This window comes from Clinocottus analis, unplaced genomic scaffold (genome assembly GCF_023055335.1).
Source record: "Clinocottus analis isolate CAN_PGR_092001 unplaced genomic scaffold, fCliAna1.0.p SCAF_20, whole genome shotgun sequence".
Taxonomy (NCBI): domain Eukaryota; kingdom Metazoa; phylum Chordata; class Actinopteri; order Perciformes; family Cottidae; genus Clinocottus; species Clinocottus analis.
The window spans coordinates 5,729,404-5,748,088 of record NW_027175932.1 but is presented as its reverse complement, the minus strand read 5'-3'; the positions used below and the strand labels follow the sequence as shown (position 1 = coordinate 5,748,088).

Here is an 18,685-nt window from a genome sequence, read left to right as displayed (position 1 = left end):
CCGTGTGCACGAGGGCTAATAATCGTGAGGCTTTGCATTTCGCCCCATATTTCTGCAGCATGTGAGATCTGATAATCTGCTGTTTTATTTATGCACATCTTGCACATTTGCAGAGGAGACTATAAGATGATGGCTATAAATGGAAATGCAGTGCATTGATCCCCCTGGACAGCCATGTTGTCGTGCTCCTGTGGCATTGATTTTTCTTTTAAAGGAATAGTGTGACATTTTAGAAACCACACAAATGAGCTCTCTGGCCGAGTGTTAGATGAGAAGAGAGATACCATAAAAAGCAAATAAGACCCTTTTTCAAAATGTTGATAAACTCCTTTCAATTGGGAGTAATTAGAGGCTCTCGGCCTCAGAGACAAACAACCAAACTGTTTTACTACAAGCTAGTATGGTAAATAGTTAGTAATTAATATTCTACATGACATGTAATCTCATAATACTAAAATAAAAAAGGAGAGAGGGAAAGACATCTTTGCACTTGACTAAATCTGCTCCTTGAAATCATTAATAAAACATTCTGTTTATTGTACTTTTGGTCGACCTTTTGTTTTGAGACACATTTTCCTTTGAAGCATAAACATTTCTAGACTAAAACCCATTTCTTTTCCAGAGCCTCTGGGTATTAATATTTCATACATAGACAGAAAAAGACCCATATTTTGAGCCACGATATCCACCATCGCTATCTGATGATATCTGAAGATCTGCCTCTGCACCTGCAACTCGCATTCAAGCTCCCATTTCTAATTTACTGTGACCATTAACTCAAATATCTATACTGAATGTAAAGCCCCCTTTTTGTGGACTTGTAGTTTATTTGACATCTGAAGTTTTAAAGATCTTCTCCTTTGTATGTCCTTGATTTTAAACATTTCCACAAGCCATCACCTTTATTTATCCTTTATTGGAGAATTACACATTTTCCTGTCAGTAGTATCTCGCCATTTCTAAGTATCTGTGTAATTGCACGCTGCAGTGTTGTACCGCTTTGCACAGGTTTGTTTTCCACCTTTTTTCCCCCTCGTTCAAAAGGGGAACATGAGGTCAGCGCGCTGCTGATCTGCCCGTCACAATCGATTTAGACCTCGGTGGGACAGAGCAGTGCCATCACTGTGCTCTCTCCGGAATAATCTCTCTCCATCAGCGCTTAGTGAAGTGATCAGAGGTAGAACTGACAGTCGGCTAATGGGGAGGGTGGGGGGTTTCAGCAGTGCCACTATTGGCGCGGCCAGCCGTCTTATCGCCTCTTTCCATCTCTTCTTACCTTTACATCGATGCACTTGTTTTCTTGTTTTGTTAGTGCTCTGATTATCCATCATTTTTGTTGTTTCTGTACAGTAATAGCAAGGGATGCCGTGATTATCGTGGCCATAGCTATCAGTCTGTAACAACAAAAGAAACGTCAAACAGAAGCCCCACCTCCACTCCAGCATCCACCTGTAGGCTCTCGTCCGAGCTGGAGAAGTGTATCAATGGCATCGTGAAAACAATGCAGAGTGTCAGAGGTTAAAAAGACAGACACGGTTAGTGACGAGCCGGCAAGCATTTGCAACTAAAGTGTCAAATATTTCCCTTAGGAAATGGTAGAGACCGAGCGAGAAGCGAGTGAATATTGGATGTACTTTTGTAAGTAATGACAGTAATAGAAAATAATGAAACATTCTGATGGTACAAATAAGTTAAACCAGAAGCATACCGCACATCTATCGTCCCGACTCAATCTTAGAATGGCGTGAAATCCTGTCCCCTTTTTTTCCTCTCTATCTATCATGTCCCAGCTCGCCCTGGTGGCTCTAATCTGAGTGGCAAAGTGTATCAGATACACACTCTGAGAGAAAGAAAGCAACGCGGCCCAAATGCTTTATTCATCGTCCCCTAACCTGCTTACGCAGAAGGCAAAACAAACAAGCCCGCCTGCCACATTTAATCAAACGCAGCCACAGTGACGGCCCGTTCTCACGACCAAGGGCACCTCTGCAGTGGAACTCTTTGCAGGATTTGTTTTGATGAGGGACACCTTTCTGAGTAATGAGATCATATTACCTCTGTGCCTGTCCTTTAAATAAAAAAATAAAAAAAACAGGTTTATTTTGGAGCGCGGTCCCTGCGATAAGGCTAACCTTGTCATTTTGAGAGTGCACAGAGCACATTCACAGAACAATCCTGATTCTAAAGAGATGAATATTCAGGCTGAGCTGGACCGGTCTTCACAAGGTAACAGCCAATGAGAAGTCGCCATCAGCAGATACAGTAGTAGAGCTTCCGACCCGGCGTCCTATTCGGAAAGCACCTTAATATTCTCAGTGCGTCTCAGTTTGCTCGCGGAGGCTCTGCAGTGAAATGTAAATGGAATAGATAAGATGGATTTTCAGTGTCATTCCACTTTTCTAAAGAGCTTTGTATGTGATTCCGTTCCTCCAGCGACAACGTCAGAGGCTGCATCTTGAACTAACCACTTATCACAAATTGCAAACCCTCGAGGCCTTACAGCCTATCAGGAGGTGGTTGGGTGACTTTGTCCAGTACTAGCAAAAGGAGATTAGCAGCTGAAAGTCACATGATCCTTCGCGGACACCGTAACAGTTCGTTCAATTGCTTTTGAATTGGCGGGAGGGATATTTTACTTGGGCCACGCTAATCCTCATGTACACAAGAAACCAGCTCGTGAAGAAAACACCGATTAAATGGGATTTTTGTCGAAAATGATTCAATTCTATGCAGCATTGAACAATTTTCTTTCACATTTTTCATATTTGTAAAATGACTGACGCTGACACTGCTATTCTTTTAAAGCTGAATCCTCCTCCACACTCGTGCCCTTGATGCAGTTCGGTCAGAAACAGAAGTATATTCATTGATTTAGTCTGAATGAAAAGGATTTTAGAGTGACTGCAGAAGATAAGAGCACTTTCTGTGCACTTCCAAAGATACCCACACCCTGATTGTTCTGGGAAACTCAAAGAGGTTTCATCTGGTGTTTGAGCTGCTGCTGGATAAGAAGGGCTATATTACATCTCTATCTATTTCCCACAGCATTTGAGCAATTTTTCACAGGCAAGATTAATGGCTTGTTCAGTTTCAGACAATTTGAAGTTACGTGGAGGGACCTCTCTGTGGAATTCTCACAGATTACGAGTTTTATTTGCCGAGGAAAGAAACAGTTTGACCAAATGCCATGAGTCAGCTTTCATGTGCTCTCTTTCTAACAGGGACTTTGGGCAAACTGTATGTGGGTTCAGTACACACATCACACGGCCCGCTTCAAGAAATAATTACTGAACCATGTGAGGATATTTTTTATTAAAATTTGGATTTTTAATATTGAAATGTTGCCTGCTTCTTCCTAAAATTGCTCTTTACAACCCTTTTCATCTTCTGGGATTCTTGTTTGTTTTTCTTTTTTTTTTTCCTCCACAGCTATCCCATTTCTCACTCTGCCTTTTTTTTCACACTGACATTCAACTCATATGCCATATTCATCTCCCATGCACCACAGTGACAGGCGGGAGAATGATGAAAAATGTTTTTAAAAAACGGTAGTGACCTTTGCATCAATGTAACCATCTGTGATAAAAAAGCATTATGGGAGTCCTCGCTCATGTTTTGATGTTTTAACTTGCCAATCTGTGTCTATCCGGGTGGTTGTTCTGCAATATCTAATCAGTGCACAGCCATAATTGTCATATTATTGACAGTTAATAGTTTCCTTATAATTGCAGATTGCCCTTCCAGGTTATAGCCTGTTATCTGCTTCTTGTGAATTAAAAAAAATACAACAGAAATTCCACTAATTCCTTATTTTCCTTTTCTATCCTTCTCTCTTCCCTTTTTTAGATCGAAATGTTAGAGCACAAATACGGTGGCCACCTCATCTCCCGCCGTGCTGCCTGCAAGATCCAGACTGCCTTCCGCCAGTACCAGCTCAGCAAGAACTTCGAGAAGATCCGCAACTCGCTGCTGGAGAGTCGTCTGCCTCGACGCATCTCCCTGCGCAAGGTCCGCGTGCAAAACACGGAGGGTTTCTCTGCTGAACGGGCCCTGGCAGAAGGCTACAACTTGACAGGCATCCCGTTGGTGCGCTCGCCATCTCTGCCCGCCACGGTTGGTGGCAGCCTGACCGACCTGGAAGACTCATTCACCGAACAGGTCCAGTCACTGGCCAAGTCCATAGACGATGCGCTCAGCAACTGGAGCCTGAAGACCATGTGCTCACTGCAAGAAGGCGGCACCTATCAGTTCGGTGCCGACTCCTTCAGTGCTGCAGCAGCAGCAGCGGCGGCGGCGGCGGCGGCAGCTGCAGCAGCAGCAGCAGGAGGAGGAGGAGGAGGAGGAGGAGGAGGAAGTGGTGGTAGTGGAGGAGAAGGATGTGTTGGGGGAGAGTCAACGCTTCATCAAGGCCCACTGGACCCAAGTGACCTGTCGAGAAGCGCAAGCAAGCTGATGATGGCGTTCCGGGACGTGACGGTGCAGTTCGACAGCCAGAACTTCCGTGTTTCGTCCTCAGTCCTGGAGTCGTCCACCGTCACCGTCGGCAGCTGCGTCCAGCAAGAAGGAGCCCCCGCGACTCTCACGTCAACTTCCACGACAACAAACTCCTCTCCGGCCTTTGTTCCCCCTCCCTCGGCGGAGCTCCCAGCCGAACCCATAGATCCTCCCCCGCCCCCACAAGAGCCCCCGCCGCCCCCAGAATCAGACTTTGACGAAGGCGAGCAGGACGTCGAGTTCCCTGCGCCTCCACCGAGTGAAGAGGAGCTAGGGGAGGACGAGCAGCCTCCCCTGACCCCTCTGGACAAGATGGCCGCTCCTCAAAGCCCAGAGGACATTGCGGTGGTGATGCCGCCGCACACGGGGCCCCTTTACGCCCGCCCGCCGCTGCTGGGGAGCTCGCCCGTGGCGGAGCCCCTGGAGGTCAAGAGGTGCAGCTCGGAGACGGCGGATAACAGCTCAGAGCAGATGAGCAGCAGCAGCACGTCCACAGAGGCACGCTCCACATCTGAAGCCTCGTCCAAGGAGGCACTGCAGGCCATGATCCTCAGCCTGCCACGCTATCACTGTGAGAACCCTGCCAGCTGTAAATCACCCACGCTGTCCACTGACGTCATGCGGAAACGCCTCTACCGCATCGGCCTCAATCTCTTCAATGTGTGAGTAGCCGCTGCATTTTTTATTTCCATTCTTCTATGTTTCAATGATTCTGATTACATTTGTAATCCAGCTACGGTTTAATGCTATCACCACTGAATCATTGCAACCTGGTGAGCAGTGATTTACTACCCTGATCAAAAAGAGACTTAGATGTGACAGAAACTGTTTTTTTTATTTTTTTTATCTAGTCATTAATTTAGTTTAAACGATTGGAGTGAGCTATATCTTGCTGCCTTGTTTAAAACAATTGAAAAGTAGGCCAGAGTAGGATTTTAAAATGATCTATTCACACACATGTTCAGATAGTAAAGCCAGTCTGGACATTTGATGGGGTATTTGTACCAGTTTAACACTCTAAAGACAAGTCTTTAGCTCCACTCTTCCTGTCATCATACCTAAAGTTTGATGTGGCCCTCTGGACTCAAAAGAGCAAATAAAAGCACTCTGCCTCACAGATCCCCTGCTGCTAATAAACAAACAGAATAAAGCCCAACTCCCAAGCTGAATCAGAAGTGTCTTCTTTCTTCTCAGAAAGACAAATCAAAACTGGGAGGAATAATTGAGACACAGAGCTGTTTGACAATTGATTTGTAAAAGGACAGGAATGAAACAGACATACCCAGACATGGTGTAAATTACAGTTGGATACGCCCCACACGACCCAGAGAAATCATTATTGCTATGCCTGTCAAGCTTTTTGTTCTAACACAGCACATAATGCAGGTGACGATGATGACACCGGTGGATTTACCACTGAAGTTCATTTGTGATGTTTGAAACAATTAGTCGTTGATTTGAGATAAAGGTAGAAAAAAGATCCGCTGTAGCTAGCTAGCTACTTAAGCTAACAATGGTTTCATTAGTTAAAAAGGATTTTGTCATGGCCAACACGTGGACGGTTTCCAGGTGCGTCGTGTGAAGCCGTTGCCAAAAATACTTCTTCTGACGTTCTGATGTTGAGAAAGAGACGTCTCTAGCCTAAATAAGATGATCTTTTTTGTGTAAACGGCCCTTTACAAACACAAATAGCCCTAATTTAAATCAGTATGTCCTTAAAGTTGTAAAATTCTATAATCGCCGAATCCATAGTTTCTTGCCGTCAACCATGTGAATGCGCCTGAGGTCGAGCAGTTGGGAGGCGGGGTTAAAGGCTAAATGCTAGTGGGCTTGCTCTATGGGCCCATACATGTGAAAGAGCAGGTCATTTTACACCCAGGAAGTTAACTTTTTTTGCTTCATGCGTCACTGTCTTTATATATATATCCATGGTTTGATGTGCCAATCACAAAGTTTGCCTTAAATGCCAGGAACCCATACCGATACAAGAAACTCTTGAATCCTACTATAAGGCCGACCCAACTCCCACTGCTTTTTCCTCCGCGACTTCACAAATTGTCAGCAGAAGAAAACAATTTCTGTCTTGGAAAGCTTGTTTATGTTTGCAGCTTTTGAAGCCGTTGTGAATTCTCTTCTCCCCCCGCTGCCTAGTCAAGAGCGACAAAGTCAAACCCAGATAAGAACTTCCCAGGACGCGCACCAGACAGGTGCAAGGTGGTTACATGGCAGCGAGAGATAGGAGGAAAGCGTGTTGCCATGCTGGTGACAGTGCACGGGGCCAGCGCTCACTGAATCCGGTGATTTGTGGAGAGAAACACTGACTCCCTGAGATGTGTGTCAAAACTCACTGAGCTCGGTTGTAGAAAATGGAAAAATGGAACTCCGAGCTAGTTATCATACCATGATTTAAGAAATCATTACATATTCCAAGAAGCTCCAAAAGATTCATTTTTACATATTACATAACACAATATGTTAATTTATGTTAACGTTTTACTTTATGCTATAAATGGCAGAACAAAATCTAAGATAGGAGCTGATTTTAGATCGTTTTATCTCTCAAAAGCAGCCCTTATTATATTTGTTCAACGCTTTAAATTCTCCTTTTAGAAATGTTTGTACCAACATGACTGTTTACAAAGTGCTAAGCAGCCAACAGCACACTTGAAATACATCTTTAAATGAGGGGATTTACCATATGCTCTGTTATCTTTTCACCCAAAGCATAGCCTAAAGGACCTAAACACCCTACATACAGTTTTCTAATAAATTAACTGATCTCACTTGCATATATTACAAGTTGAGCCCAACCACCGATGGGGTTTCTGGGTAACAATTAGTCAGAATACATAAGGGGTGGATCCTTAAAAATAATGGCAACGATCCACAAAGCCTAAAATTCTCATTAGTCAGTCTGCTGCGAGTTGTAAATGTAATTAAAAGTTCCTTCAGCACTGTGCGAAGTGGCATCTTGGGAGCTGGAATGAAAAATGTGTTAACATTTCAAACCGAGTTTCCTTTGTCCCTGCCACCTCAACCATTTCTCAAGAAGCTCTCCTTGCTTTACAAAATATCCCGCCTTTAACAGAAAGTACAGTGTGTTCCCTTGGGTGCAAAACCACCACAAGATTTTGTTCGGATATCGCCCTAATTAAGCCATCTCATACAAATTTAGAAGATTGGAGCTCTTGAGCACACATTATCTTTTTGCTTGCCGGGAAGCTCTACAGCGCAATAAAAGTGCACAATAAAGCCGATTAACTTTGACTCAATGCTGGAGCGTGACACTGAAAACAAGAGGAGCAGGAACAAGCTGTGCGGCTACTGGAGAGGAAATAATTGCATGGGGAAATAAACAAAATACAGAAAATACAAGAAAAATAGGAATGGAAAGGAGGGAGGTGGGTTATATAAAAACTGCAACCAAGATATATTATTATCTTACTATTTCTAAAATAAGATAACATCACATATCAACTCCTCTGTTTGGGAAATCTCCTAAAGTGCATAACGTATTAGAGATGCATTCCCCTGTGCATAACAGCAGCACTGTCTAAAAGCAGTGAAACTACTTAAAAGATAGTTATAGTTTGGCGACTGAAATAGTCGTGGTTCAAGTTCAGGTCAAAATTTAGTCATGATCAAATGAGCAAAAACAAGCACAACTCATACAAAACAATGAAGTTATTAAAATAATCAAATTGAATTCATTCAAATCAGAGTTAGTAATCCAACTCTGGTTGAGTCTTAAAACCCTTGGTATTGAAACAGAGGACATATGCTTTTTCTATGACCTTCATGACATTTTATTGTCAGTCTAATTACAAATTCCCTGACAGGTTAAATAAAGAAAGGATCACGTTGGCAGACGATATATTTACTATTCGCTGTACAATTTGTTTTTAAGACACGCCCACTTTGACAGTGTCACTCCAAATGGCAGCTGGAGAGACACAGGACGTTTGGCTACAACATTCATCTGTTTGTTCAGATTGTATTGGAAACATATCCTGAGAGAGGAAGTGAAGACTTTGTAATGAATGTTTAATTAAAACTCACAGTTTTCAGAAAGTGACAAGTTCCATAGCTGTTTCTACATAGTTGCTATCCCCTCTTCTCATTCCCCAAACACCTTAAAAAGATAAGCTGACTTTTAATAAATTGGCTACACGAAAAAAGAGGGACATAATGAGAAAGGAAGAGCAAAAAAAAAAAGAGAGACAGAGAGAGAGAGCAATCAAGCTTGAGGCTTATTAGTTCCACCAGTTCATATCCTCCCTAATACCTGTGCTGTTGTGTCCTTTGCATCTTAAACAGTGGTGTTTGCTTTGGGCTAAAACATGGGCATTGCTTGAGCATGTAGACAAATGAGTTCACACATACGCACACATTGAGGTAAAGTGTGTGTGTGTGTGTGTGTGTGTGTGTGTGTGTGTGTGTGTGTGTGTGTGTGTGTGTGTGTATGTGCGCAGCAACCTGAACAAGAGTAAAAAGATAACGGGGGTAATGGAAATGGAGTGCAAAAGCAAGAGAGAGGAACGGAAAGGGACACTAAAAGGTAGAGGGTTTGAGAGAGCGTGAGAGAGAGAAAGAGAGAGAGAGAGAGAGAGAGAGAGAGAGAGAGAGAGAGAGAGAGAGAGAGAGTCTCCACCTTGAGAGGGTATGGAATAACAATGACTCCATTGAAGGGTGTGTCAAGGACAACTGCCATCACACAAGGAAGCTGATAGAAGACCTTCATGTGAGGAGGTGTGGCAATAATGACATATTCCTGAGTATATTTCACTTTTTGTATGGATGGATATGTATGCAAACGAGTGGGCCAGAAATATTAGACATGTAGTAGAAGCATTGACATCGGAGCAGGTCACGGTGAAATCAAAATCGACTTCCCATCATGCATGAAAATAGAGCACCAGCAGAGCTTTATGAATTAAAGACAAGGTGAGATAAGTGGGAAGAGAGGCGGAGGGAGAGAAAGGCAGATCTGAATGCTTATGTCAGGGAAGACTAATTAAGATCAGCAGATCAGTGAAGCCTGCCCATCTCCTCGAGAGGGATACCCTGACGCCGGGAGCAGAGAGCTCTGTGAAAAACGATGTGCGGCTTAGTGCTCGTTTGTTTGTGCATACACAAACCTCGCCTGCATTAACATTCTGCCCTCAGTGCTAACTGACCCAGCACATAATTACAAGCTCTAAAATCCAGTTGGTGAACAGAGAAAACATTTCTCTTCTGCAGTTGTTCTGCAGGTAGTACGAGGTAAGATTGTCGAGTAGCTCAGCTGATTTGAAAAAAAGAGAAAATTACAATTTACTCAAGTCACTTGAGACATTTCAATGTGTTTCATGTGTTGTGACTGAGCCCCCAGGAAGAGGGTCGGGATTTACAACAAATTTCTGTTGTGGCCAAAACCGTGGAATTACAACTTCCCGGTCTGTCATGTGATCCCATTGGGCGCAAGATTTTTCCCCAAAGACTTAATCGAAAATCTACTTGCCAGTGTGACTGTGAACACATAACAAGTTCTAATTTAAACCATTCGATCCTAGAAGTTGTAAAATACACTCATAGTGGAATCAAGAGGTATGTGCCATTCCTACGAATGCAGCTGGGAGGCGGAGCTAAAGGAAACGCTCGTGCGAGCTTGCTCTATGGGCCCATAGGAGCAGAAGATCGTAGGAAGGTCCGGCTAATTGTATCCCTCTGCAGTCAAGCTATTTTAGCGTCATGCGCCTTCTCAACATGAGCCAGCCTCCAACTATGTACCCAGTTCTTGTCATACCTCCATGACAACACAGGGCTAGCCGTGGACGCAATGTCATCCTAAAGCTAAGGAATGAACAGCTCAAATGGTTAGTCAAAGTTAGCTTTAGTGCTGGATAAACCAAGTAGGTATATGTGGGTGAATAGTTTTCCATGACATGATATGCCCTTGAAACTGTTATCTCAGGAGATGTGCCAATACTGTCGTGTCGCCTGCAGGGTTGATGGGACAGGGCTCCGAGCATTGATTAGACAGGAAGTCACTATCAGTGTAATGATTCAGAGTTTGGAAGTGTTTACAGTCACATCACACAATTGCATTACCACTCAGAAAAAAAACGCACAGCAGTGCAAACCAGCCATCAATCTCTCACTGGTTAGTAATGAAACAGAAATATGTGCATCTGGAGAAATAGGCAACACGCAATGCTGACAGTTCAGCACTTGTAGAGATCATAAAACAGCGCTCTGAGGTACGGCCCCTCTGCACAACTGAAATAGATATAAAATAGAAGGCCAGTAAAAGTGGAAGTTTGTATTTATGATGAAGAGGAGAGACCAAGATGGGAAAAAAGTGTGTGTCAGGAAGAAAGAGGTGTGGTCATGGAGTCGTTTATTTGAGGTTTGATCCTTTAGCATGACAGCTGGTACTGTCTCTTGCATTTACTCCTCTGGTGTGTGCATGTGTCTCATTATGTTGTACTTTTGCATTCTTCACAAAAATAATTGAGTCTTTTCTGATGTTCTGCCTCCATGATGGACATTTTGTGAAGATTAAGAGACTAAAGCTTAGTTTATGGTTCTGAGTCGACACCGTACCTACGCCATCGACGTGACGCCGTCGTCGAAAAGCAGTTTGAATATTGGAAAGTTATGAATATCATTGTTATATGTAAGCTGACTTTGAAGTCACTTTTCTCCAAAACTGTACAGTAAAATCTCATGACCATACACATGAACATGGCAGAGGTCATTATGAACAAGACTGCGTTGTAATTTTACTTTACAAATTTAGGGACCTGTTTTTATAGCCCTTTGAATATTGGAAATTCTGAAGTTATGAATATCATTGTTACATGTAAGCTGACTTTGAAGTCGCTTTTCTCCAAAACTGTACAGTAAAATCTTACGGACATAACAGGAATAGGTCTGAACAAGACCGGTTGTACTTTTTAATTCATTTAATTCATTTAACCAATGTTGACTGTTGTGCAATCCATGTAATTGAAAATGTAAAAATACTGTTTTCAGCATTTGAACCATCAATAATATTGAACCCAATATTGTCCGATGAGGACAGTCTACGTCTGCTTCGCTCCTAAGAATCTATCCTGAATCATTTCCTCCATTTCCTTCCCATTTTTCAACCCCCCCATCCGAATAATAATCACCATGTGCGATCCATCTGTTGTTGGACAAACATCAAATGAGCGATATCTGCCAAATACGTTTGGCGAGCCATCACTTTCGGCTGAGGGGGTGAGCCAGAAACATGGAGTGTGCTGAGGCTGTCGCAGCAGATGCTTTGAGGCAGTCCAGCTTCACTCACCCCCCCGCCCCCCTCACCCCCGTCCTCCCCACACCGCCCCCCCCCCTCCCTCAAACACACCCTTTGTACACATACTCGCTGTCCTCACATTCCTATTCCCGCACATCTGCTCTGTCTGGTTTTCCTCCAGCCTCCTTCTATCCTGCCCTTTATCCCCTCTCTTCTCCCCTCTGTCCTGCCCTCGCCTTATAAACCCATTAGCTGTGGTACACACACACACACACACACACACACACTGCTCTGTTATGTAAAGGCTGTGGTTTAAACACTATATGGAGACTGGAGAGGCAGAGCTGTGGCATTGATGTGGTAGCCTCCCTAGAGCAATTCTCCTCTGTGTCTAATAGGGTTATAAATAGTTACGATATAACTCCCTTGTTCATACGTAACTTCTGCCACGTAGTCAGCTGAAAACTATCAGCAAGACGACTGATGGAATCATAAGAAAGGAGACGATTTTCAGAAGCAGTGATTCATGGAAACCAATGAGATGTGTGGACTATTTTCTGAAGGCATGAGCATGGAAGTACACCTTGCTGTCCAGCCAATTAAATGCTCTCATTGACTACTCACACATGACATCAGTGTTAGCTTATAGTCTGTATATAAATGATCCTGACAATGATTTTAGATTAGCTATAGCTAAATAAACAACCTTTTCTGCCAACAAGGTGCATGTAGGTGAACAGCTTCTGCATGCATCAAGCTTACCCTCCTTCATAAATGATAAAGAAACACTTTTAAAACCAATAAAACCATATTTTTAGAACGTCTTCACTCATGAGGGTCCTATTCTTGCTTTAATGTGAACCTCTACTTTTGCTAAACGTTAGCTAATATGGCCACATAGGACAATTTATGAATGCGTAAATATAGTGTAACAATAGCATTACACTTATTGGTGTCAGTTACACAAAATATCGATTTTGAGTTTGCAAACATTGGCAAACATTAGCCATCGCAAGCTCAGGTTATACCAGAAAAAGTAAGGCTGAAGTGGAAAAACAGTGTTGTATTGCCTAGGTGTATATGAGATATGTAAACTGTTTTCAAAACCATATAACATTTTGAGGTTGATATACAACCCTCCCGGCAGCCAATGGATCATGTTGGTATTGTTTTAAAATCAGCTTGTAGTGAGCAAACATAGGGTATTTATCACAGTGACACATTTGTCATCAAATTAATGTAGAAATACAAACAAAAGTCTCCAACGTTGACAAAAGCAAATCTTAGACCCGTTTCATTCCAACAAAGTCTACCTGGGAATGCCTCTGTGCATATAAGCAGGGATTGAAGGCTGCTTCCAGATCAGCCATTATGATTCTGGCAGTGTCCTCGGATTTTAGCAGAGTGTCAAGCTGTTTAGCAGTTGTTAATGAATGTTGTAATTCGGCATGGGAATGAATACAGATGAGATTGTGCCCAATGTGTTTTATCACGTTTAGCAGTCTTCACCTACACAGTAAGCAGCCAACATTTACCAACATTACCGCAATGCATCTTTTAAAAAATAATTTCAAATGAAATATCATAATGTTCTCTCAGCATTCATGACAATAATTAAATAATTAACAAATAAAGGATCTAGTTTGTGTTGGTGTGGATTACTGCTGCTGAGTGTCTGTCACAGTCACACTACTGATACCAAGACAGACTCCTTTTGCTCATTCAGTCCATTCCTTTACTCTGCTTTGTTTGTTTGTTTGTTTCAGAAACCCTGACAAGGGCCTTCAGTTCCTGATCTCTCGCGGCTTCATCCCAGATACACCCATCGGTGTTGCTCACTTCCTGCTACAGAGGAAGGGCTTGAGTCGACAGATGATAGGAGAGTTCCTCGGAAACAGCAAGAAGCCCTTCAACAGAGATGTCCTCGAGTGAGTAGCACACATACTTTCTTGAGAACGTTTCAGGATAATGTTCCGCTCCTCATAAAAAGAGGAGTCTCCTTCATAATCCCTTAATTTTCTTTGAGATCAGGGGTCGGGGTCAACTGCAGGACTGGATCCAATAGAGGACGTAGCACATGGAAAAAAGTAGTCACACTATAGTGGTTGAGGAGTGTTGATACCTAAGCCCAATGCACTTTGATAATATACAGTTTTCAGCTTCATTTGTCCATTTGTTGGTTTCAGGTCCAGAGCTTGCCTTTTAAATATATTGGAATCTTTCGGATATCAAACCTAAAATAGCTGGATCCTACAACCCCCATAATGCAATCGATGATATTTTTTTTCTTAAACTGTCAAGCTCATATAACAAGTTTATTTTTTCAGACTCGAAAAACAGCTCTGCCTAAGCCTCAAAAAAACTGTTTACAAGACTGAGTAATACTGCTCATGATTAGTTCATAAATAAAATACATTATTGTAGTTCATGTGGAGTCATCATGCAGTACAGTCTGTTATTTACAGCAGAACAGAAATAAAAGGACAGAAACAAGATGCCGCCTTATTGTGTTACTCATCAAATACATGTGGAGACACTGCAACACACACACATGACTCACTTCACCCTGTACGTTTCATTCCAGGTCGTTAACCTGACGAGCATTATTTTCTTTGAAGTTCTTTCTCTTTTCCATCTTTCAAGAACTTCCTAACTTTATCTCAGTAATTGTCTTTTTTTTATTTTATTACATTCTCTCATTCAGCAATTACTTTGAAATTTGCATATCAACCCGGAGGAGGTACCGCAGATCTTTCTTTTATCCTCTCTTTTGTCCAAGTTATCAAACCTAGAATCCACTTTGAGTCTTCGCAAGGGCAGACATACACGACACAGCACTCAGCCAAGTTGTTCACCCCGGGCTGCCCTCATATAATATCCATATTATTTAAAATGGATGCCTTCATGGCTCCTAATACACTGGATTAACAGGGTTATGCTTTTAATGCCTCAAACAGCACAGATATACCACAGCGCAGGTGAGATTGGGATACATAAATGTATATTTATTTCACTGTAGTGCAGTTATACAGTGGAAGGGATGTTGAAGAGGAGCATGATAGCAGAGTGCAAAGTGTGTGTGAGAGCACTTTCCATAAAGTGTAGTCACAGGAGAGCGGGTGAAGGATTGCAGTCTCGTGTGAAAAAGTCACTCATGTTGATTTATTAAGTTTGAATGTGTGTGTTAGAGTGTGTGAGCACATGGCTTCTGTTTGTGTGTGTAGGGAGTGTGTGAATGCATGTGTGTGTGTGTGGGGGGGGGGGGGGGGGCTATCATGTTGCCTCCTGTATTCCTGGATCTTCCTCCTCCCCCTATGAAGCTGTGCCTCATCCTCTTCTCGTTTCTCCGAACATAACAAACGATATTAAAAAAGGTCTCAAGTCAATTAAGCCAAATTGTGGTTATAGATTTGGGTTCCAAGAAATGTGGCACCCTGAGGAGTCATCAAGCAATAATTTAGTATACTTGTTTAGCAGCAAAAATGAGATCTGTTTTAAGACTGTCATCTACTCATTGGCTGCTCAAAATATGTCTCCATCTTGTCTGCTGGTTCTTTTTATTTGCATTATGCATGAGTGTGTGTGTGTGTGTGTGTGTGTGTGTGTGTGTGTGTGTGTGTGTGTGTGTGTGTGTGTTTACCTGCCATTGAGCTTCGTAAACACACAATTTAAGCCCTGCTATGCAGACAGATGTGATGTGTATCCCCCTGCCATGTACAGTATACAGATCAAAAACATATATGCATGATAACAATATGGGTATATATGCATTGTGCCTTGCCATGCGTTATGATGTTTGAGTGTGTATGAGAAGGAGGTGGGGGGAGGAAGGAGAGGGCTGATGTACTTAGGCGAGAGAGCATCTCGTCTGACGTTACATAAACAATGAGTGACAGCCAAGGAGGAGGGGAGAGAGAGAGAGAGAGAGGTAGTGGAGCGAGGGAGTGAGTCATGAAGAGGGCGATGAGAGAGGCTCGGCAGTCAAGAGTTGATCAAGTCAGAGTCACTGTGTACTATAAGCTTTACCTTAATGCGCATTATGCTGATAATGTTCTCTCTATACAATCCCTAGTGGAAAATATTCCAAAGTTTATTATTTAAAGTCCCAGTTGTATTCAAATTGTGTTCGAAATAGCAGCATCCATTATATTATACTAGCAGTTAACTTACAAAGACAACACCGATATAGATATGCGTTTTGATTAGTTTCATTACATATGGAAGGTGGGGGGAGACATGACGCTGTAAGATTCAGGGGTTGGATTTAGGGTTTAGAAAGAGGATCAAAGATGTCGGGATGGGAGTTGATGGATGGAGAGTTGAGGGGATAAAGGGTGAGGGTGGAAGGGAGGAATCAGGGTCGTGAAAGGACGGATGGATGGATGGGGGAGAGCGATGTTGACTGATGTCAGCTGGAGGCAGGAGCGAACCGGGGCGGTCGAGACTCCGAGTAAAGAAGCAGTCTCTTCGCGAGCACAGATTATTGGTTCTCGGAACGACGTGAGAGACAGAAAGGAGAGAGAGAAGAAATAGAAAGTGGTTTGAATGGGAGGGTTGTGAAAACGGATTCGAGGAGAAGTGAATGAGTCAGGTAACATGAGCTGCATACACAAGATAAGTAAGAACAATTGTAGTAATAGTAGCTGTGGTAGTCGTGGTAGACCTTTGTAGATGTCCGTCAAATACTACTGATAGTACTTGAGGTAGCAGCAGTCGTGTAGTAGTAGTAGTAGTAGTAGTAGTAGTAGTAGTAGTAGTAGTAGTAGTAGTAGCAGCAGCAGTTGTAGTATAATTAGTATACATCAAGTTGCAGTAGCAGTAGTGGTGTCTAGAGTAAAACACATAGGGCTATAGGAGCAGTTCTTGTAATATCCGTGGTGGTGAAAGTACTAAATGAAATAGTGTACGCTTCATAGTATTCTCGTGTCGTAATACATGGTACGTCAAGAAATACTGTAGACTCAGCTATCTGACTCTTTTCTGCTGGAACAGCATGTGTCACAATCAAGTACCCACCTCATTAACTCACTTTGTTCACAGTAATCCATCTTCATGTTGTGTGTGTGTGTGTGTGTGTGTGTGTGTGTGTGTTTGTGTGTGTGTGTGTGTGTGTGTATGTGTGTGTGTGTGTGTGTGTGTGTGTGTGTGTGTGTGTGTGTGTGTGTCAGTGTTTTCTGTAGTGCAACAAACAGAAGTTATCACTACATACTGTATTTGCGTTAAAGAATTTTGAGATCAGCGGCATCTGTCTTTGCCCCATCTATGGGCTGATAATAATAGGTTAGGAGTACCGCATGAAAGTCGGCGATGAGGGTGCTGAAAAAGACTTTAATTTCATAGTTCAATTATCATTCCACTTTGTACCTTGACAGAACACCTGACATCAAAGCGAGGGAAACTTTAAAACCTTCCAACTCGTTCCTAAAGTCACCTTTCACGTCAAAGCCTCATTTCACCACTAAATTGCCCGTGTTGTATTTATCCACCTGAACTCATTGGACAGGATATTTTGCTTTTTTAATTAAAGTCATTAAGTCGGGGTTGTCAGGTAATATGGAGGATTTTCTGCTCTGAGGGACCGTAGGCGTGTACGTGTGCATGTGTGTCTTGCTAGCTGGAGCACGATGAAGCTAGCCGGGTCCAGTCTAATCCCTGGTGCCCGTGCGTGGCTAACACCTGCAATAAACAGAGTAGTGCAGTGACGAGGAAGCAGATGACTGGACGTTTATCTTCAGCTCTACATCCAACAATGCCACCAATGAAGGGGCAGCCACTGCCATCACGTTGATATATTGCTATGAATTTTATTATGTTTTTCTTTTTTTAACCTGTGCCTTCCTTTTTACGCTGCTCCTTCCATATTACAGCCATTCTTTACTGTGCCCAACAGTTGTGTGGTGGACGAGATGGACTTCTCCGGCATGGAGCTGGACGAAGCGCTGAGGAAGTTTCAGGCCCACATTCGTGTCCAGGGAGAAGCCCAGAAGGTGGAACGTCTCATCGAGGCCTTCAGGTAATTATAAAAGCAGTAGCTGCAGTTGGAGTCTGGCTTCATCTTGCAATATTCTGCACCTAAACTGCCATTTCCAAAAACTAAATGTGGGTATGTTTTTCTTGTAATCAACTCTAACCGTTTCTTAAGCATCTTCCCTGCCGGAGACAGCGAAGATGCTAGCTTAAGAAACAGCGTGTAGCAATGAGGGGGATTTATTGGCAGATTAATATTGTTTTATTTGTATAGTACATGCAAGAGATTTGACCATGAGTGTGACAAAAGTATTAATAATCAGAAACATTATTATGCAGAGAGAGAGAGAGAGAGAGAGTAGTTGTCAGATATTAATATTTATCGTGCAAAATAGACAAAATATCCCTCATTTGTCATTTAATTTCTACTATAATGTAAATCTGTAATTGTTGATATTTGAGCGGATGCAAAAAGTGGAACGATATTCTGTCATTCAAGCTTTACCTCTGGGCTAAACTTGTCTTGGGCTTCAAGATGCAATTCACAAGTTGTTTGATCATGAAATGTGCCTTCATCTAGTTCTGAAGACGTGCTGAGGAGGTACAGATGTGAATTCTTGATTCGTGACATGTGAGCTAAGGCTTCTGTTTTTGTAGTCAGGAAGCGCTGTATGCCAGACAGATACATAAAGAGGGAACATGAAAACAAGCTAGTATGACTCGATTTAATCAGAAGAAAAAAACACATACACACAAAAAGAGACACATGGACATGCACACAGAAGCCCCCAAGAAGTGATGGACAAATCACAGAATGAACATGTGAACACAAATACGCATTAATCTTGATGACACAGATATGATCTCAGCAGTCGAGTCACACTGCCTCATCTCAACAAAGGCACACTTTTTTTTCCTTTTTCTGCTCAAATAAAACGTTAACAATGAAGCCCCCATCTG

The 18,685-nt window shown here is 42.6% G+C and overlaps 1 protein-coding gene across 1 annotated transcript in view; it reads left to right on the top strand.

Annotated features, from left to right (window-relative positions):
* iqsec3a (IQ motif and Sec7 domain ArfGEF 3a) overlaps window positions 1–18,685 on the top strand; it is a gene marked incomplete at its 5' end in the record, with an annotated part of 83,325 nt that overhangs the window by 44,681 nt on the left and 19,959 nt on the right. Inside the window, 3 exon segments of the mRNA XM_068586109.1 lie at window positions 3,847–5,156; window positions 13,525–13,686; window positions 17,649–17,771. Of these exon segments, the coding sequence (XP_068442210.1) occupies window positions 3,847–5,156; window positions 13,525–13,686; window positions 17,649–17,771 (1,595 nt within the window).